The following is a 22,921-nucleotide window of genomic DNA, read 5'->3' as shown; positions in this document are numbered from 1 at the left end:
CTTGAAGGTTTTTCGAGTAAGTGCATTTGATTTCATCTAAGGGTGAGGGTCTCTTCCAGTTATGGAACCTGATTTCAAGACCCAGGATCGCGCTCTATAAACTTTAGTCTAAAGGACCCAATTGTGTCACGGCAGCTGCTGACCAGCTGTGGGGAGGGGGGAGCAGAGCTGGGACTACCGCCCCCGCCGCCCTGAGAGTCTGAGTCAGGACCTCAGACAGCCCACCCTCTAAGCCTACATCTCCATACCCTAAGGGCTGTATCACCCACAGCCAGGGGGTCCAGGCACCGCTGGAACGCAGCCTTGCCGGTGAGCCACTCAGGAAACCTACCTGGGTATCCTGGGGTCGTGCCACGTGCTGACTCCCGTCTGCGTGTGCAGGAAGTACACCTGGCCCTGTACCGTGGTTCTCTGCTCTGCACAACACAGTGGGGACATGGTCAGTGACACTCAGTCCAAGGGGTCAGTCCTGTGAGCTCGGAGGCCCCGCTTCCTTCCCACAGTCTTTGAAAGGACCGAGAGAAGGGTGTGAAGGGCAGGAGTGAACTTGGGCCTGGCTTGCTGGGGTCAGCGTGTGGACAGATCTTACTTCTCCTGTTCCCACCTGGAGAGGCAGCCACACCCCTCGACCTGCCACCTCGGGACTCATCCTGCCTCCACCCCTGTCCCCTGCAACAGCTCATACTTCAGGTCTCATCTGCCCCATCTATGTGGATCCTCCAACATGGATCTACATGGGTCCTCCTTCATTTAGGCGCTTCCTCTGTGGTTGTCAAAAGATTCTGTTCTACGTTAGTACAACAGATAGTAGTAGTCTTATCACTCCTACCCAAGGCCGTCCTTCCCACGTTCAAATCCCAGGGCGCTACAAAGAGGCTCATCCAGACCCCCACCCTGCTCCTCTTGGCTCTCTTTGACATTTGTTTGCCTACATTCTTCACACAATTGCTGTCCTAGAAGCTTGGAGCAAGGGAGGATACATTAAGGAGGAGCAGGATTTGTCAACCATCACACTGACACAACCGCCATGGGGCAGAGCTCTGCAAACATCAGCGGCTCTGGCAGGTACGCGTTACCAGAAAAGGTCTGAAACTGGAGAGGGACACGTGGCCAACCGCACTTGGAATGGCGGGTGCGCGCCCTCACCGTAGCCTTCGGGCAGCTCCGGGGACTGGTGGCCGTGAGGTCGGTTCTGCGGCGTCTGGAGCGACCCTCGCACCTCAGGGTTTCGCAGTCGCTGAGCCTGAAGTCTTTGGTCTTGACTCGGGGATTCCACAAACCTGCAGTTGCCCCCGCCAGCAGCGGCCCCGGGGCCATCCGTGTACGGGGCTGGCTCCTCCATGAAGCAGCTGAGGGGCCTTCCAGGCCCGGAGTCTTCATACACGGTTCTGGAAGGGGCAGAGTACAGCCCACATGACAACACCCGACAAAGACAGGGACGCACCCCAGTTCACGCCACGCTCTCACACCCGTCTATTCTGCTTCTCTTAGACAATACAGAATGTCCCCCGGACTTAGTTTCATCAAATTCGTCCTGTCCTTTTTCAATGGGAAGCCAAACTTGTTCACGAGGAATCAATGGCCTAAGGAAGCCATGTGTTAAGTGCCACTGAGGCCAAGGTAGGATTTCAAACTTGGGGATAGCTGAATGGTCGGAAAACACCAACCTTGAACTATAAGAAGTTCAGAAAAGGAGATTTCAATTTTCTTGACTTGGAATCAAATTCAAACATTCCATTTGCCTTGTCATTTTATAATAGAACTCCTGGTTACATCAAATATTGCAATGACTTTAAAAGTGACTTTTAACATAAATCCTCATCCTCTAAACAACTGTGAAGACAATTTACTTTAATAGGCTATTTTCCCTTTTAAGCAAGTACTTTTGAAAAACGTTTTACACTGGAAAATTCCCGAGAAACACAAAGTGAGGGACTAGTTCGGTGAACGCCCTGGACTCTTCACCCACCTCCGATACCATCCCGTGGCCACGTGGCCAGCTCTTCCCCCTCCAGTGGATTATTCGGAAAACAATCCCCACATTTTACCATCTCATCCTTAGATATTTCGGCACATATCTTTGAAAGATGGGCCTTTTACCATTAGCATGATCCCCAAAATGGGTCATCATAATGCCAGTCAGTATTCAAATTTCACCAGTCCACTATCTCATTAATCAGGATCCAAAAAGATCCACACACGGCATCTAGTAGGTGGGCCTCTTAAATCCTGTTGATTAAATTTACGGGTTCTCTTCCTTCCTTTTTATTCCCTTATTCTCCTTGCAGTGTATTTGCTGGACACTGGCTTAGGTCTGCTACACTCTACAGGGAGCCCCACTTCTGGATGGGATTTGTTATAGTCCCCTGGGGCTGGGCAGCCCATTCCCATCCCTGGAACTTCCAAGATCTATGTTCACGTCAGGTTCTCTTTCCTGATGGTGTCAACAACTATTAATGGCATTAAGAGTTAATTCATTGGGGATCGAAAAATCATGATCGTGACCAACGAGAGCTCTTGACGGTTTGGGGGGTTTGGTTTTTTATAACTTCTTTCTTTCTGTATCGTCATGAACTCCACGGACTGGTTTGATGTGTTGCAGTTATCATTCTTGACCAACGCTCTCAGGCCAGTGGGAACCTCTAAACTGGACCCTGAGTCTTTGGGGCACGACCCTACTAGTCTTGACAGCTTCCTTTACAGACAAGGAAACTGGATCGCAGTTGTATCCCCAAGTCCCTCCCTGCACCTCAGATATTCAACGCGGTGAAAAGGTGTGCAGCGCGCTCTCCCGCAGCGCGAGTGCCAGCGGCCTGGGGGTACGCACCCTTCGCTCTCCAGCAGGCCTCTGCAGTCCACCACGGAGCCGCCAGTGCCGATCCGGTCTCGTGTCTGTAAACTGACTGAAAAGAAAAGGACATCTTGCATTAAAATCCAGGGATATTTTATACAACTGCAATATAGTGAGCCACTACAAATGTATAATTTATATACGGTATTATTTTTTAAAGTGAGGTGTCTGTCTCTGCACTCACATCACACATGCCTGTGCGTTCAAGTATGAGACATTTCACTCAGCGGCTCCACACCACTGCATACCACCCGGGCCCTTCCCTGCAGACGTGGAACAGGAGGAGGTGCTGTGTGTTCCACACTCTCCATAAAAATAACACAATATTCACTTTTTCCAAGTTATCTTGTTTTTTAAAGATTCTGACTTATGCTGGATGAGGACACAGAGAGCACTATTTGCACAGTCTAGACGCATCTGTGTATCTACTCTCCGTCCCCAGTACAACCAACAAAGACACGGATGAAGTTGCTTCCAGGCACTGGTTTTGCCCTGCATGTCTCTCCACAGAGAAGAGAAGACATCACAAACAGGCAGTGAGTGAGAACTCTGTCATCAGGAGAGTTTGCAGGATGGATACTCACTGTTCATTTATCCTGGGTCAGATCTACATAGCCGACTCAATGGAAAAGACCCTGATGCTGGGAAAGACTGAGGACAAGAGGAGAAGGGGGCAACAGAGGATGAGATGGTTGGATGGCATCACTGACCTAACGGACATGAGTTTGAGCAAACTCTGGAAGATAGTGAAGGACAAGGAAGCCTGGCGTGCTGTAGTCCTTGACGTCGCAAAGAGTCAGACACAACTCAGCAACTGAACAACAAGTTCTACACAAGACAAGACCTAAAAGATTTGGGGTCGTAAGTCATTCTGTGTGCTACTGAAATACTATGGGGTTTTTTGGATTCCCTGCAATGCAGGGTCAATATCTGAGTTACTCTGAAATGCTAATAAGAATGGGGTGGGATAAGAGGAGGAACTGCTTAACCGACAAATTAACTTCCAGCAGAATATGTCTAGTCAACACTTCATAACATTAGCATGTTCCGTTTCTTCATTCTAAGTCAATCTTCTGTAAAATCATAGGACACGGAAGTCTTCAGAAACCCCGCTGCCGTCTACGTACGTAACGGTCTTCCTGTGGAGCTGTCTCAGCTCGTGCTGCGTGGCCGCCATGTTTCCCATCCGCGCTTGGGTAACGGGACAAGTGTGAGGACTCAAATTACAGCTAAAATCACAACCCTGCATCTCTGTGTACCTTAGTCACTTTAACTCCACCTTGAACGACTAAATGAAGGGAACCGGATAAAATAACAAAACCACACAAGATGAAACTTTTTGGTACTGGAGAGATGGCCCCCAAATGTGGCTTGTCCTTCACGTATGTCACCACGGGTCAGTGGCTTTGTGTGTTTTCTCAGTGATGAAGAGCTGGATGTTAAGTTCTGTAAAAGTTATCTCTTTAGAGATGAGAAAGTTCTTACCCACTATTTGGCCACGAACTGCATCAGTATCTGAGGGGTTTAGTTTGCACAGATCCAAACGCTGGTCTGCAAACAAACAATTCAAAACTTAACCTGGGGAATGTTAACTAGGGAGGAGGGCAGGAATTCTGTATTCAAAAATGGTAATAAGCAGAACGATGGCTCGTAAGCCTTCCTCGGTGCATTGAGAGGCAGAAAAGCGTCGGGTTCTTACAGCCGGTATCTTTTAATCTGCTGATGGCGTTGGACAGCAGCCGCACGCAGCCCAGGAAGCCGGCTCCCTGCTTCTTGTGAATCTTCTTGTGGTTCCACACGCTGATGGTTATAGAATCCGTTTTTCCAACATATCTGAAACCAAAGTGCAAATTCATCTTTAATTGCATTTCTGTATTACAGTAGCCCATCGAGATTCTATTTGACTGACTTGTTAGTCCAGAAGAATCTCTGAACATAATGTTGGCTCTAGATCCACAAGCACAGGCACTCGATGAATATCCGTCACCGACTTCAATGGGCGGCAAAAGGGCTACAGCTGATGATGTGAGAAGCACATGGAGATAACTACATGCTGATGATAATCCTATAACAGGGATTTACTAGATTTTAATAGTTTCAAAGATAATGGCAGGATTCATAAGCTCCCACCAATTAGGCTTCGTAGAGAATAACCAGTCTGCAACAAAGGACTCCTTTCAAACCCTCCATCCACCCAAAGCACACAAAAGAGCAGAGCTGGGACAGGAGACCCCCTTCTTCTCAGGGCAGGTCAGCCATGAGGGGGCTTCCAGGACTTGGACTGACAACCGCTTTCCAGACCACCTCCAGTGCCACAGTGGGCCTCAGGATCCAGCTACTAAAAACCCCCTCAAACCCAGCACAATCTGTGGTGTGGTAGTAAAACAAAGCAGTAATCACTCAGCGTTACCTGACAAAAATTTCTTAGCAAGGACATGAAAACAGAGGTGAATATAAAATAGTGGTTTTCAAAGGGCAATCCACGTAATGAATGGATATAAGAAGTTGTCGGATGGTGTGTGGGCTTATATACATTCACTCATACCAAACTTTATTTGCTCTTGCAAAAAATGTGTGTGTGTTAGTTGCTCAGTTGTGTCCGACTTTTTGTGACCCCATGGACTGTAGTCAGCCAGACTCCTCTGCCCATGGAATTCTTCAGGCAAGAATACTGGAGTGGGTAGCCATTCCCTTCTCCAGAGAATGTTCCTGACCCAGGGATCAAACCTGGGTCTCCTGCATTGCAGGCAGATTCTTTACTATCTAAGCAAAATTTTTAAAATCAGCATATATATATATATGTGTGTGTGTATAAAATATTTGTATAATATGTAGAGAAGGAAACCCACTCTAGTATTGTTGCCTAGGAAATCCCATGGACAGAGGAGCCTGGCAGGCTACATCCATGGAGTCGCAAAAGAGTCAGACATGACTTGGCGACTAAACAACAAAAACAACATAATAAATATGTATAATAATACATTTCAAATAATGCGTTTTACAACTATGCTCATGGTTTTGCTCAAAAAACAGTAGCATATAGAGGACCTGAACCATAGCCCCTTTTTCCTGTTAGAGAGGGCCAGGAGACTGAATGTTTGAAGATCACAGTTACAGAAGCAAACCATAAAAAAATGTATGAAAACATCAAATGCAAGAACTTCCAAGTATATGAATTCTCAAAGTAGGCACTGTGTCTTTGGCCATCCACGTTTGTTACCAGAAAGAAGTTGGTAATCCCTTTTTTAAAAAAATGCTTCTCTTACAAGCTAGACACCTACTCCCCTTCATTCCCGAGTGCCTTGTGGGGTATCCAACTCACAGATCGTAGTGCTGGTTCCACTTTGGGTCCAGTGTGTTCTTCACCGTGTCCGTTGAGTGGCACTGCCCAGATCCGTCCACAACAATCTTTGCAAAAGGGTCAGGGAGCCCTGGAGGAGAGGGGACAGCCACACTGGATGAGATGACAGACCTACCAGTGCGACACAGAACATGGTCCCGCAGGTAAAGGGCGCTTCAAGATCACCTAACTATCCTGGTATATTTCATTCTCAAATTTAAGGTTAGTTTCGATCAGCAAAGTAAGTTATTTCCATTAAGCTTTCTAAGAAAAGCAATCCAGAATGACACCTCCTCAGATTTTTAGACACTAGAAATGAAACTCTGAAAACAGGCTTAAATTCGGATTTCCATTTCTGGAGATCACTACCAGTTGAATGGAGGAAACAGTGTCTACAAATAAATGTATTTGTACTTTCTAAAAAATAATACCTAGACATTGTGTTTGCTGGTCTTTGTCTATTTTATCTCTGGGCGCAGCATTCACCACATTTTCATTAGGTAGGTTCTTAACTGCTGGAGTGTGAATCAGACAGGTTTATAAGATCAAAGAGGTGGCCGGGTCTGAGAGACAGACCTGGATGGGATCCACCCCTCTGTACCTTCTCAGCTCCTTGAATAAAGCCCATGAACCTCAGTTTCTTCACCTGAAAGTGTGAATACTACCACTTAGGAACCAAGAAGCATTCTGGTGAGGATCAGAAAGTGTGAAAATTTTCCTGCTGCGGGCACCTACTTTATAGTAGGTGAGCTCCTTAAGCGATTCCTTTCATAAGAAAATGACTCTCCATTTATTATTTTTATTTTTACAATTCCTTTCATTACAAGACTTTTCAAGTGTGATTGAATTTATCAAATTTGACTATCAGTTTTACTGAAACTCAGACGCTTTATAGAAAAATGTCTCATCTGTATTTGAGTGGAGAACACTTCAGCAGAAAGCAATACATTAATGGATGGAAAGGCAGAGAAAACAGGGTGTGGCCAGAATAGGGAACGAGAGAGAGCTTTTCCTGCTTGAGTTATAAATTTTGTGCCTGGGAGCTAAGCAGCCTCCGTGACGTAGTCAACTGGGAAATGAAGTTTGTCAAACCGTGGGTTTCTAGTCTTTTCTTATAGGAGAATACACCCAGTGTTTTTTGAAAAAGTTTTAAATTTCAGAAATATGTGAAGAATATTAATAGTGTAAGAGAGCAAAAATGGGTGTTTACTTACTGAAGAAGTCTTTCTTTGCAAGGTTCTTGGCACATAATACTAAAAACAAACAAACAAAAAAGGCAAGGGTTAAGCATTTATGGACAAAATTTTCACCATAGTTAGTCGCTATGGACAGAACTGTACCCCACCCAAAATCCATATGTTGAAGGTCCAGGCCCTGATAGTGTGAAGGTATCTACAGGTGGTGCCCTTGGGAAGTGCTTGGGGTTAGCCGAGGTCACGGGGGTGGGGCTGGCATGATGGGGGGTCCGTGTCTCTATAAAGAAGGGCCCACAGCACATGCCCTCGCTCGGCTCTCCATGTGAGGATGCACGAGGTGGCCGTCTACAAGCCAGCAAGAGGGCCTTCGCCCAGAACCAGATCTCCCCCCCCTCATCTTAGGCTTTTCCAGCCTCCTATGGGAAATAAACGTTCGCTGTGTAAGCCGCCAGCCGATGGGATTTTGCTAGTGGCCCAAACTGGCTGAGGCGCTAGCCTATATTTGCAGGAGGGGGGAAAAAACCTCAAAATTATCTTTGCCATTGATTGTATTTCAAATTAAGTGTTATATTAAACAAAAAACTGACAGTAACTAGAAAGTGTTTTCTCCTTCAGTTAGAAATCAACTGTTAACAAATGCAAAATGGTTTAAACTTAAAAATTTTTCTTAAACATACATGGGTGGATTTATCAATGGGTTCTTGAAACTGCCAGGATCACATTAACACCAGCTGAAATGAAGACCTACAGTCTGTCTCTTCAGAGCACCTGCTCATAAGAGGAGCCATGCATCTTTGATATTTGACTAAATAACACATTTTATGAACGTAAGCTCTGGTATGTTGGAGAACAGAACGGGAGAGTGACAGAAAATACGGGGCCATCATCAAATGTGAAAAACAAATGATAAAATGCATGCTAAGAATGTGGCACAATGTTGGTATATAGAAAGAACGCAATAAATGCCATTGTTACAATTTTATTAATGAGGTGGGTAAGAAATTTTGTCACTAGATCCATTCCATGATTAAAGCTATTATATGAAGGCAAAATACACAATACATTATACCACCTTACCTGCCTCCTGAGAAACCTGTATGCAGGTCAAGAAGCAACAGTTAGAACCTGACAGGGAACAACAGACTGGTTCCAAATTGGGAAGGAGTACATCAAGGTACTCCTGGATATGTGATAGTACATACTGTCACCCTGCTTACTTAACTTATACACAGAGTACATCATGCGAAATGCCGGGCTGGATGAAGCACAAGCCAGAATCAAGACTGTGGGGAGAAATCTCAATAACCTCAGATATGCAGATGACACCACCCTTATGGCAGAAAGTGAAGAAGGACTAAAGAGCCTCTTGATGAAGGTCAAAGAGGAAAGTGAAAAAGTTGGCTTAAAACTCAACATTCAAAAAACAAAGATCATGGCATCCGGTCCCATCACTTCATGGGAAATAGATGGGGAAACAATGGAAACAGTAACAGACTTTATTTTCTTGGGCTCCAAAATCACTGCAGATGGTGACTGCAGCCACGAAATTAAAAGACACTTGCTCCTTGGAAGAAAAGCGATGACAAACCCAAACAGCATATTAAAAAGCAGAGACATTACTTTGCCGACAAAGTAGCTTTGTCTAGTCAAAGCTGTGGTTTTTCCAGTAGTCATGTATGGATGTGAGAGCTGGACTACAAAGAAGGCAGAGAGCCAAAGAATTGATGCTTTTGAGCTGGGGTGCTGGAAAAGACTCCTGAGAGTCCCTTGGGCAGCAAGAAGATCAAACCAGCCAATCCTAAAGGAAATCAGTCCTGAATATTCATTGGAGGGACTGATGCTGAAGTTGAAACTCCAATACTTTGGCCACCTGATGCGTAGAGCCAACTCATTAGAAAAGACCCTGATGCTGGGAAAGATTGAGGGCGAGAGGAGAAGGGGACGACAGAGGATGAGATGGTTGGATGGCATCACTGACTCAACGCACAGGAGTTTGAGCAAGCTCCGGGAGTTGGTGGTGGACAGGGAGGCCTGGCGTGCTGCAGTCCTCGGGGTCACAAAGAGTTGACACGACTGAGCAAAGGAACAACAACAGTTACGTGTACAGCTGGTAAGAAATTTTGCCACCAGATCCATTACGTGATTAAACTATGACATGAAGGGAAAATACACCAATGTGTTATGCATACATAGCATCCCAATTTTTAAGAATACAGTGTTTCACTGTGACCTTATTTGACAAAAACATACAGAGGAACCTGTCAGGCTACAGTCCACAGGGTCGCAAAGAGTCGGACACAACCGGAGTGACGAAGCACACAAGATCACTACTAAGGCAATGTACAAGTCGTAGGTTTAGCGACTGTTTCAACTACAGGAAATTCATAATATACTGTTCTGCAAACTTTTAGTATATCTTATATAACAACTTTATCAAGATAAAATTCCTATACAATTCATCCAAGCGAAGTGTATAATTTATTGGTTTTTAATATACTCACTGAGCTGTATAACCATCAGCACATCAGTTTAGAACATGTTCATCATCGCATAAAAGAAATCCTGCGCCTATTAGCAGTCACTCATTATTAACCGCAAACCCCACCAGCCGCAGCCACCACTAATCTACTTTACGTCTCTGGATGTGCCTAGAATGGACAGTTCACATAAATGGAATCATAGAATATGTGGTATTTCATGACTGGCTTCTTAACATTTTTTTTTTTTTACTTTTTTAATTGAAGGATAATTGCTTTACAGTATTGTATTAGTTTCTGCCATACATCAACATGATTCAGCCACAGGTACACATATATCCCCTCCCTCGTGCACCTCCCTCCCACCCCTCTAGGCTGAGCTCCCTGATTCACACATTACATTCCCACTGGCCATCTGTTTTACACACGGTAACGTGTATGTTTCCATGCTACTCTCTCCATTCGGCCCACCCTCTCCTTCCCACTGTGTCCACAAATCTGTTCTCTCAGTCTGCGTCTTTTTCTGTACCTATTGGGATGACCGATGGCTATTTGTCCTCCACCTATTGATAATGCTGCTTTACATGAATTGACTTCCAGCGTGAAACCAACCCTGCATTCTGAGCTGAAGGCCACCTGGTCATGGCGCATAATGGAACCTTTTCATGTGTGCTGTGAGCCAGCCAGGCCAGGGCTTTTCTTTGTAGAAAGTGTTTCCAGTCCCTAATCCATAATCTCTTCACAAGTCTAGTCACATTTTTCACTTCTCAAATCGGCCTCGGTAGTTGGTGTCTTTCTAGAAATTTGTCTGTTTCACTTAAGTTACCGATTTATTGGCATACAGTTACATTTCCTCTTCAGTATAATCTTTACACCCTTCCTTTCAACGGAGATACATACATACACATACACACACACACACACAAACTCTTCAGTCTTTTTTGTGGCTGGACCATAATTTATTACAGCTCTGGTTAGTGCTTCATTTCTTGTTTCTCTAATTTAAAAGTAAGGACAAAAGTACTTACAAAAAATGAAAACTTGCAAATGTGTAAATAGGAAATGCATGCCTCCAAAATCTCATTGTTATCCTTTGTTTTTTAATAGCATTTTCCTGGCTGGTCTCACATACTTCCTTTTTTCCCATTTAACTTCAGAATTTCTTTGAGCAAGTTTTCAACAAATTCATAAATAAATTTGAGGGGAATTTACTGCTTTACAATATTAAGTATTCCCATTCTTGAGAGCAGCATATATATCCAGTTATTAAATTCTTCTTTAAATGCCTTTAAGTAACATTTTCATCTACTCACAAACGTTTTCCACATTTTTAATAGGGGTTACTCTTATGTGTCTTGGGTTTTGTTATGATGAATGGGAGAGTGCCTTTCATTGCACTTTAAAAAAAAAATCATCAAGGTATCTGTTCTTTTATGGGTTTTCGGTGCACTTTCTAATAGTGATTTGGGTATAGGTAAGTGATTACTTGTCTTATAATAATTCTCAACCTGCCATCTTCTTCACTGCTCTTCCCATGAGCCTGTGATGTACTGTTTCCTTCCACTTCCTTGTTTTTCCAAGGTGCTGATGCTGGATTGCTTTTGACTGGAAGAATTCTGGTAACAAAAAGATTAATCCTTGTTCTTCTGCACAAAACAAGTAATCAAAAAAAAAAAGTATGTATGTATTTCCTTGGCTGTGCTAGTCCTTAGCTGAGGCCTGCAGGGTCTTGTTCGCTGACCAGGGATTGAACCCAGGCCCCGGCATTGTGAGCATGGAAGACCAGCAGTGTTTTCATTTAAGGCTCATTCCAGTGGAATTTGGTTACCTCAAAAAGTGGCGAGGGTTTCAATATCGTCAGCACAAAGATAATTTTGCCTCGATTTTGTGCAAAGATCATTTACGGTCACTATTAATCTAGTTTAGTTAATGGCATTTGATCTCTCCTAGTAGAAAAATTTTGTGATCCTGTGGTAGAATTCTGTTTGTCCACTCTATGAGATAAGAGATAACTTATTAAAAAAAAAAAAAAAGATAACTTATTGCACTTAAAATCCCACTCTGTCTGGATCTACCACTCATTGTAAAGATATGTACCAATTTTAAGTAAGATTCTGGAACTACAACAATGAACAAAAGATACAATTACTCTTTCAAGAAAAAGCAGCTGATTTTTTTCGGAGTATACTACTACCGCATGTTCTCTTCAACTCTGAGGCGCCCTCTACTGCGGACAAATCAGGTCTAAATCCAGTAATTTCCTAATCATATGCCACGGTTTCCTAATTTGGGGGGTAAAGAAAGAACAAACTACATAATGTTCACTTAGCTTCTGAAAATACACGGGAAAGACGTGTTTTGCTAACATTCAATTAGTAAGTCAAGCTTCTCTACCAGCTCCCTGACGGACGCGTAGGGTCCCCAAAATACTATTTGTGATTCACCCACTCTCTGAAAGATCATGTTCTTCAGAAGGAGTTGATGCTCTTTCTTAAGGTTTCATTAGTCTCGTCTGGTTGGCACTGTGGATAAAAGTGTTTGCCTGCAGTTCCAAGCCAGAGGTTGGATGACAGTGAGGGAGAAACATAGTTCGTGTTAAAAAAAACAAGTAACAAAGTCCAGGGGTCACACAAGAGTCAGACAAGATTTAGCAACTAAACAATAACAAAAAGTCCAGAGGGTATTTGGGACTTTTTATTATGTTTGGGCTTCTCTGGGGGCTCAGGCTGTAAAGAATCCACCTGCGATGCAGGAGACCCCAGTTTGATTCCTGGGTTGGGAAGCTCCCCTGGAGAAAGGACAGGCTACCCACTCCAGTATTCTGGCCGAGAGAATCCCCATGGACAGAGGAGCATGGCAGGCTACAGCCCATGGGGTCCCAAAGAGTCGGACACGACTAAGTAACTAAGCACAACACGGAACACTGGAATAGTAACCCCGATTGTCTCTTGGGCTTCCCTTGTGGCTCAGCTGGTAGAGAATCGCCTGCAATGTGGGAGACCTGGGTTCAATCCCTGGGTTGGGACGATCCCCTGGAGAAGGGAATGGCAACCCACTCCAGTATTCTGGCCTAGAAAATTCCATGGGCTGTATAGTCCATAGGGTCACAAAGAGTCGGACACATCTAAGTGACTTTCACTATATTTGCACAAAGCCCTCCTTCATGAACAGTCATTTTTTTACATCCTAAGGGATGATTTCCATGGACCAATGAAGCCATTACATTCAAAGAAAATCTATAACTGAGGAGCATTTTTCAATTTTTTAAAATTTAAATTTTTAAGACATTTTTACATTTTAATCTTAAAACGTTGCTTTCCTTGACACCTGGATTTTCCCACAGAACCTACAGGAGGATGACTTCCTGGGTGGAGGAGAGAGACAGGCCTCATAGGAAGCAATTTCCAAAGCTATGGTTGGTTTGACTTTTCTCCCTCAAGTATTACAGGCCTATGCAAGATAAGAAAATTAGTTCATTAAAGGTCTCTGTCACTTAGAATAATTTCTATCTCCAGATCATATTTCTGTCTTAAATAAAGTAAATGAGATGTTTTTCAACTTTGTTCGAGTGGGACTAAGACAGCAAGAAGAATCAGGGGAATTTTCTAGGTAGAAGCATTTTCCCTTGCGAAAAGCTGAGGAAAATTTACGTTTTCATTAGAGAATGTTTTATCTAAATAATTAAAGTTACACTCCAAAATTAATCACCTCATCGATCAGTTAATTATTAGGATCAATGTTGTCTCCCTACATGTTTCTTTCTGTTTTCAAGCGGCCTTAGTCAAGAGCCATAACATGGTGACATTTACTAAACTCCAAAACTTAAAAAAATAAAATCAAAACTTCAGCCCCAATGTCTAGAATCTCATCTCCTAAAAAGCTCCTAGTGATCTTATAACCAGGAACTAAGGAGCAGTTTGCTACTGATGTTTCCAAAACCACCCTGGAAAGCAGACTGTCTCCCTGGCAACCACCTGACCAGTGAGTGCCGCCGCCAAACACACTCAAGGAAATCTGTCGATGGAATCACAGTGGGAGGTTTGGAAACTTTGTCATTGTTTTGTGAAAAGTTCCAAATACTATCTAATTCCCTTTCACAGACCTAATAACAGCAGCTAAAATGTATCGGATGCTTACAAGGTATGAGGCACTACCCTAAGTGTCTGACAAGCCTGGCCAGGTTTATCTAACACCACAATCCCATGAGACAGTTACTCTCATGTTTTGACCAACAAAAGCCATAGTAAAGGCTGCTGCTCTGAGCAGTGCATCTGTTTATCCATTTAACAAGCATCCACTGATGACCCACCCGAAGCCAAGTCCTGTTCCAAGTTCAGAATGCCATGAAGAACTAAACAAAACCAACCCAAAAAGGTGCCTGTCCTGGGGTGCTTCTCAGGCCTGAGGGTTTGACTTTTAAGGCAAGTCAGGTAATTTTTTTTTTTTTTTCCTTTTAAACGGTTGCTTAAAATTGACTTCCTAAGTTTAGACTATTTTCCTAAGGTTATATGATGTAAAATAAAACTCAACTTTGTCAGGAAGGAAATGAATTTTAACCCCCAAAAGCTTGTCATTAAGTAAATCATATCTGATTGTCACCTTAGAAGGAAAGTGAATGAACTCCACTGACAGGAGATAATCCAGAGTTAAGGAGGAGAACCTCCCATGAGGCCAAACACCCCACCCAGGTGACTCCTGAAGAACTCTTAAGATAAAAGCAAACTGCTCTGCGGGCCAAGTCATTTTAAACAAGGCCGTAACTGCTGAGGGTAAAAGGGAAATGAAGGAATGTTGTGGGAAGAAAGCTAGAATTAAGCAAGCTCTCCTACAACCTCATAATCAGTCCAGACCTAAAACAAATAGACAAGGAAAAAGTAATAATAGCCAGAGAAAGTTCTGTCTGCGTTTTCTTTCAGTTACTGAGTTGACATGAGGCTTTATTAATTTGATGCATAGAAAAGTCAATAGAAAACTGCAAGGGAAGACCAAAGTTTTAGCAAATATCCCCACAAACGGCTAAGAAAAAGCCACAGTGCACAATCTTTTCAAATAAAGTCCCGTAACGTTTCTTTCCTATATTTTATAGTAATACTTTTCTATAGCACTGAAGTGAAGGTATTATTTGGCATAGTTTTATCATAAAATCATCTATAATTGTGGAGCTAATCACTATTCACATCACAGCATTAGTCAGAATGAAATTATTATGCTCAATTTAGTCAAGAAAAATAGAAGAAAAGGAGATTGAACAACTTGCTCAAGATGACCTTGGCAAGTCAGTGATGGAGATAAGAACTTGATTTATCTGTGAATGAAATGCACAGAGCATTTCATTCTGGATTATGCTCCTTCATTAAGACAACTGAGTGTTAGGAATGAAAGCATTTGTCACCATATTAAAATTTTTCAGTCTGTGTGGCCAATATGGAATTCACAAGATCATTTTAAATTTAAAAAAAAATCGTGGCCCAGCCATTCCACCCGTAGGCATGTAATTAACAAAAATACACACATACATAAGTTCGTGCATACATTGAGAGGGAGATCGAATAATGATTAACTGTAAACTAACAGTAACAATTGCTAATATTTATTGAGCTTACTCTGTGCCAAACACTATCAATAGCACTTTACAGATTATATCTTATTTAACACAACAAATAAGGAGGCCAAGAGGAGGTGAGATTCAATCCCTTGCCCAAGCCCATGGAACCTGTAGATCTCTCCCTTGCGTCTGACCGACTCCAGAGCCCAAGCTCTCTATAGCACGCATCCTGATACAGTTTCCAAAAGGTATAATTACGGTGACAAGTTGACATAAACATAAGGAAGCCAGAATACTCTAGAGAAACACATATTTTTGTAAAAGCAAACAAATATGACTTAAAAAAAATAAAAAGGGAACTAACTCTGCTAGATCCTACTTCTAACTAGAAAATGAAAAAAAAAAGTTGTAAAGCAGTGGTATCTCATTAAGCATACATTTTAAAATATAACAACTTGCTGAGATATAATTGACAAACCATAAAACTCATGCTTTTAAAGTATGAATACATTTCAGTGGTTTTTAATATATTCAGAGTTGTACAACCATCACCACCATTTAATTTCACAACATTTTCGTAATCTCCCAAAGAAGCCTTGAACCATTAGTGGTTACACACCCCTTCGCCCCTGTCCTAGCCTCGGGCAACCACTAATCTACTTTCTGTCTCTGTTTGTATTTGTATTGATGCTTGCCTACAGTGGACACTTCATGTGCAGTATGCAGCCTTTTATGACTGCTTTCTTTCATTTAGCATAATGATTTCAAGGTTCGTTCACTCTGTAGCAAGTGTCAATACTTTATTCCTTTTTGTTGCCAAATAATACTCAGTTATATGAATATATCATATTTCATTTAATCCACTCACCAGAAAATAGACATTTCAGTTGTTCCCACATCTGGGCTACTGTGCATGATGCATGAATATTCATGTAACGAGGTTTTACGTAGAAACATGTTTTCAGTTCTCTTAGGTACCCACCTAGGAGTGGAATTACTGGATCATATGGTAAGTCTATGTTTAACATTTTGAGGAACTGCCAAATTGTCTTCCAAACTGGCTGCCCAGTTTTACATTCCCACAGCAATGTGTAAAAGTTCCAATTTCTCTGCATCTTCACCTCCGAGTATTTTTATCTGTACCAGCACCATGAGACAGAAAGACCTCTCTTTCCCCCTTCTAGTTGTCTCGACATCACTGCTGAAACCCAACTGAATGAAGACATGAGGATTTATTCTTGACTCTCAGTTCTGTTCCATTGATCTATATACTTCTATCCTTATATACTTCTATCCTCGACAGTCTGTAATAACTACCATGGCTTGGTATTAATAGTAAGTTTTGAAATTGCGAAGTGTGAATCTCCAATTTTGTTCTTGTTTTTTTAAGATTGTTTTGGTTATTCTAGATCTCTTGCATTTCCATATGAATCTGAAGATCAAACTCTGTAAATTCCCCAAATAAAGCCTCCTGAGACGTTGATTACAGGGAAGCCTGGCGTGCTGCAGTCCATGGGGTCGCAGAGCCGGACATGACTGAGCGACTGAACTGAACTGCTACACGTGCAGATGCCTCCAGTTCGTAAGCATAGATGTCTTTTTCTTTCAATGTTTTATGGTTTTCAAATATTTATTTTTCTGTTTTTGATGCTATTTTAAAAGGAATTGTTTTCAATTCTCTTTTTCAGTAGATTAATGGTTACAAAGAGGTTGAAATGAGGGGACCCAGGGATGACAGCTAAGGGTACAGGGTTTATTTTGGAGGTGATAAAAGTTCTGCAATTGTGGTGGTGGTTATATAGCTCTGTGAGCATACTCAAACCACTGAATGGCGCACTAAAGATGAGTGGGTTTTATAGTATGTGAATTCCACTTCAATAAAGGTGGTACTAAACAGAAAGAAAGAGAGAACCCCATTGAGTAGATAAATGAAAAAGTACAAGATGAAAGGAGTTTATCTCTATAGAAAAGACTATAGGGTTCATTTCCCCAGACCAGTGTCAAAAAGACTCTGTTTAAGACTGATGATTTATTTACAAATTAGTTAAATCATCTGAAGCAAAGTTTGAATGTCATGATATTAAACTAAGGAAAGAAAAAAACTTGTTTACTTTTATAATGTTGATCAAGTCCATTTTAGATGGACAAAGGACCTGCCAGCTAAAGACTGCTACAATGATTTCAAAATTATTGGAAGAGTCACAACTGAAATCCCTGCTTCCTATGTTGATTTAAACTCAAATTATTCTTAAAAACATTATCAAAATCCTTTTTGATAATACCTCAAAGATCTCCACTGTCTACAGACTGCTCCCTTTGGAGTTCAAAACACAAAATAAAATTTCTCTTGATCTACTTAACCAGCTTTATCACCCAAGTATGGTTTACTTAACCGTTCCCAGACCACAACATAGCAATTTTTACCACTGGGCCTTTCTTCCTGTTGCATGCTGACCTCTTTCTGTGATAGTTAAGCAGGTGGTTTTTTTTTTTTTTTTGAGCTAGAGTGTGAGTCCAACAATTGTGCATGATTTACAATAGCCAAGACATGGAAGCAACCTAAATGTCCACAACAGATAAATGGATAAAGATGTGGTGTGTGTGTATGTTTATATATGTATATTATATATACATATGTATATTATATATACATATGTATATTGTGTGTGTATGTGTTAGTCACTCACTCGTGTCCGACTCTTTGCTACCCATGGACTGGAGCCCACCAGACTCCTCTGTGCATAGGATTCTCCAGGTAAGAATACTGGAGGGGGTTGCCATGCCCTTCCCCAGGGGATCTTCCCAACCTAGGGATCAAACCCAGGTCTCCTGCATTGCGGACGGATTCTTTACTGTCTGAGCCACCAGAGAAGCCCTTTGTATATTATATGTACCTATATAATGTACCTATATATACACCTATATATATATACACACACACACACATATAAGCACAATGAAATAGTACTCAGCCATAAAAAATAAGGCCATCTGCAGCAACAGGGATGATGAATCTCGAGATTAACGTACTAAATGAAGTCAGACAAATATCATGTGATATCACTTACATGTGGAATCTTAAAAAGTGACACAAACGAACTTACTTATAAAACAGAAACAGACTCACAGACATAGAAAACAAACTTATGGTTTCCAAAAGGGAAAGCAGGGAGAGGGATTAATTTGGAATTTGGGATTAATAGATAAATAGTACTACATATGGCAGCCCACTCCAGTGTCCTTGCCTGGAGAATCCCAGGGACGGGGGAGCCTGGTGGGCTGCAGTCCATGGGCTCGCACAGAGTCGGACACGACTGAAGTGACTCAGCAGCAGCAGCAGCAGCGGCACTACATATATGGAGAACTATCTAGTCAGTAGCTTGTAATAACCTAAATGTAAAAGAATCTGAATCACTCTGCTATATACCTGAAACACTGTAAATCAACTATACTTCAATAAAAAAAATTTTTTTAAACCCATAGAGTAGGTATTCAGTCGGTATCTGTTGAGAGCTCTACTTATCTCCTGCTCAACTCTGTCCCAAGCACTTCACCTATGCAACCTCTTCCACAAACCCCAGGAAGAACCTAAGGGTCTGAGGAGAAACTCAGCCAAGGTTGCACACGTGGAAACACCATTCAGTCATTGCAGTTCTACTCATTCTTTCAGTTACAGCTCAAATCTTAACTTTTTCCGTTAGGCCAAGAGCGATTTCTCCTTTCTCTGAACTTCTAAAGGGCTTCCTGCCTTTGACATATACTGCCCTGAATTGTATTTTCAAAGCAGACTTTATTTTTTAGTGCAGTTTTAGGTTCACAGCATAATTAAGTGGGAAGTAGGGAGACTTCCCTTATTCTCGCTGACCACGGGCACAGCCTTCCCGCCCATCAGGATCCCTCCCCCGAGTGCCGTCCTTGTGACCGTCAGCGCAGCCACACGGCGCATCAGCAGCGCCTCACGCCCACAGCTGGCCTCACGGCTCACTGCCAGTGCCGTGCATCCTGCAGAGCCTGACGTATCCACGAACATAGCATCACACAGAGTAGTCTCACCGCCCCGAAAGTTGTTTTGCTTATTCATCCTCTCCTTCAAATTCCTGGCAATCACTGATCTTTAAACAACCCCCATAGTTTCGTCTTTTTCAGAATATCATATGGTTGGAATTACACAGTGTGTACCCTATTCAGATTGACCTCCTTCACTTGGTAATAAGCAGTTAAGGCTCCTCCTTGTCTTTCCATGACTTGGCAATTCATTTCCTTTTATTTTTTTTAATTAACTTATTTATTTTCATTGGAGGATAATTACTTTACAATATTGTAGTGGTTTTCATTTCCTTTTAGTACTGAATAATATTCCACTGTCTGGATGGACTAGAGCTGCTTTCTCAAGTTTTGGCAATTATGAATAAAACTTCAATAAACATCTACCAACAAAAGAATTAATCAACACAAGAAACGGACAATTTTGAGCCAACCTGAGGATTATAACTCCAGGAGACAGTCTTTCAGAAAGCTATAAGGCCTGTTCCACCTTTTAGAGGTCAAGGCACAGTTATACAAGTTTTGGGGAATAACATATTATAGTGTCCTTGTCCCACAAGGCCAGCAGTGGGTTCCTGTGGCCCCTTACAGGGTTGGGGAAGGAATGTTATCTCCTAAGGAGTTACCTTGCTGGCGCCAGGGGGAAATTGCCTTTTATTCTGGCAAGGAGGCATTCCTGTATCTTCTAGGGGGATCTAGTTAATATGTAATGCAAATGCGCCATGCTCACCAAAGGGGAGAGGGCAAGGGGCTCAAACGGGCAAAGAGAATTTCACGTTTAAAAATTTCCTTGTCCTGTCTCGAAAATACTTTTTTTTCCATCATTTTTTGTTGTGGACTGTTTTCATCCCCTTTGGTTAAATACCAAAGAGCACAGCTCCTGGATTATGTGGCAAAGATATGTTTAGTGTTGAAAAGAACTGCCAAACTGTACTCCAAAGGGACTGCCCCATTTTGCGCTCCCACCGGCAGTGAACAAGAGTTCCTATTTCTCCACATTCTCGCCAGCGTTTGATGTTGTCAGTATTTTGGATTTTGGCCCTTCTAATAGGTGTGCAGCAGAATTTCATCGTTGTTTTAATTTGCACTGCCCTGATGACATATGGTGTGGAGCACTGTTTCATATGCTTTTGGCCATCTGTATATCTTCTATGGTGAGACGTCTGTTCAGGTCATCTGCCTATTTCTTAATTGAGTGGGTGGGCTGTTTTCTTACCGTTGAGTTTTAAGCATCCTGTGTACACCTGAAACTACTATTATAAGTCAACTATACCTCAATTAAAAAAAAAAAGAGTTATTATTTTGGATTACCAGTCCTTTATCAGACATACCCTTTGCAAACATTTTATCCCTGGCTGTGGCCTCTGCATTAATTTTTTTTCCCCACATTTTTAAGTCTTACAAAATTGGGCTTAAATATATCAAAGTTATTTTGAGTAGCCATACTGCTTTCCCTGGGAAGTAATATCACCTGATGTTTAAAGTAACTTGAATGAAAATTCACATCATCCATATAGAAGATACCATGTGGCCTTTCAGTTTACTGGCAGCGATTCTCCAGATGGGTGACTGAGAGCACATGGGAGCCACGGAGGACGAGGCTTCCTGCTGCACACCAGCTCCTAAGCCTCTGTAACCCCAACCCTGGAAAGCACACAACGTGGGTGCGAGGCTAGTCCAGGTTATGGACTTACTGGCTTCGTGTCTAATGTGGTGGATCCCAGTGCCCAGTAAGTGTGAAACTCATGGCAAATCCAGCCATCACGGTGCCAACCACCTGCAGGACACATGGAGCTGGAATCAGATGCCATCAGCACCTCTGTTGCTGTTTAGTCACTAAGTCATGTCCAACTCTTTGCAACCCTCCAAACTGCAGAACACCATGACCAGGACAGCAACCATGAACATCAGGGAGACACATAAAAACTACAAAGAATGGGGGATCCCAGCCCGCCAGGCTCCTCTGTCCGTGGGATTTCCCAGGCAAGAATACTGGAGCAGGTTGCCACTTCCTTCTCCAGAGGATCTTTCAGATCCAGGGATCAAACCCACAGCTCCTACATTGGCAGGCAGATTCTTTACCACTGAGTCACCAGGGAAACCCATTAGCACCCTCAGAGTCCTGAATTCTTAATAGGCTGGTTAAAATTCCAAACTCATATTCTTTGAAGTTATCCTCATTGAAGCAATCCATAAAGTTATCAGAAGAAATTAGTGGTAACAGCAAGCCAACCCATAAACACAGGGAGCTTTGTGCCATGACAGCTCCTGACTACAATCCTGTGGTTTTGGAAAGGACCACGAGTTTCATGGCATTAACAGTGGTTCTCATGCTATTGCTTCAAAAAGTCTTAGAAATACTCTCCAAATCCACAGTCACCACTGACTGAAGCAAGCTCGGTAAAATTCAAACCCAATAAAGTCAGTATGTTAGAACAATAGATGTCTGGACCTTATTTCATGAGTGTGTTGTCCAACTTATGAAAATTCAAATTTAATAGTGGTGCCAAACCACTTCAGTGGGAAGGCAGCAGCCTCTTCAATAAATGGTGCCGGGACAACTGAGCAGCCACGCGCAAAAGAACGGGGTTGGACCCCTAATCTCACTCATGTATAAAAGTCAGAAGAAATCATAGGCCTGATTAAATAAATCTACATCTGGGACAAAGCAGTGGTTGCTTAAATGTAGTACCAAAATCGCCACCAACAGGGATGTCCCCGGTGGCTCAGTGGTAAAGAACCCACCTGCCAATGCAGGTGACATGGGTTTGATCCCTGGTCCGGGAGATCCCAATGGCCAGAGCAACTAAGACCATGAGCTGCAACTCTGAAGCCTGGGAGCCTAGAGCCTGTGCCCCACAACAAGAGAAGCCACTGGAATGACAAGCCCGCACTGCACCTGGAGAAGCCCCCACCAGCTGCGACTGGAGAAGGCCTGCACACAGCGACAAAGACCCAGCGCAGCCATAAATACAAGAAGGAAATAATTTTTTAAAAATCACAAGCAACAAAAGAAAAAATAGGTGAGTTGGACTTCACTGAAATTTAAAACTTTTCTGCTTCAATAGATATCAAGAAAGGGAAAAGACGACGTGCTAAAAGAATGGGAGAAGATATACATAAATTAAGTATTTATAAAATCGGGTAAGGGACTTGAATTCAGAATATTTAAAGAACTCTTACAAAGCAACAAGAAGAAGACATCCCAGTTAAAATATATAGGCAAAGGATCTGAACCAACATGTCTCCAAAGAAGATATACAAATGGCCAACAAGCCCATAAAAGATGCTCAATACCATTAACCATCAGGAAGATACACATAAAAACGACAATGAAATACTACTTCACACCCACTAAGATGGCTAAAATAAAAAAGATAGACAAATGCGAGAGTTGGCAAGGATAGAGAGAAATTGAAACACTCATATACTGATGGTGGGAATGTAAAGTGGTACAGCCACTTTGGA

At 42.4% G+C, this 22,921-nt stretch overlaps 1 protein-coding gene across 3 annotated transcripts in view; it reads right to left on the bottom strand.

Moving 5' to 3' along the window:
- Positions 1-22,921, bottom strand: part of SMURF1 (SMAD specific E3 ubiquitin protein ligase 1) — a 91,704-nt gene that overhangs the window by 18,109 nt on the left and 50,674 nt on the right. For all 3 annotated transcript variants that reach the window (XM_055562567.1, XM_055562568.1, XM_055562569.1), the window contains exons 2-8: positions 7,406-7,444; positions 6,174-6,282; positions 4,551-4,684; positions 4,337-4,402; positions 2,828-2,903; positions 1,147-1,388; positions 332-416 (exon numbers count right to left, since the gene is read on the bottom strand). In XM_055562567.1, coding sequence (XP_055418542.1) covers positions 332-416; positions 1,147-1,388; positions 2,828-2,903; positions 4,337-4,402; positions 4,551-4,684; positions 6,174-6,282; positions 7,406-7,444 — 751 coding nt within the window. The remainder of the gene's footprint in view (positions 1-331; positions 417-1,146; positions 1,389-2,827; positions 2,904-4,336; positions 4,403-4,550; positions 4,685-6,173; positions 6,283-7,405; positions 7,445-22,921) is intronic.

The sequence above is a fragment of the Bubalus kerabau genome, chromosome 23 (assembly GCF_029407905.1).
Source record: "Bubalus kerabau isolate K-KA32 ecotype Philippines breed swamp buffalo chromosome 23, PCC_UOA_SB_1v2, whole genome shotgun sequence".
Lineage (NCBI taxonomy): Eukaryota > Metazoa > Chordata > Mammalia > Artiodactyla > Bovidae > Bubalus > Bubalus kerabau.
Note: the sequence above shows the minus strand (reverse complement) of the source record. Positions and strands in the feature narration are given on the sequence as shown.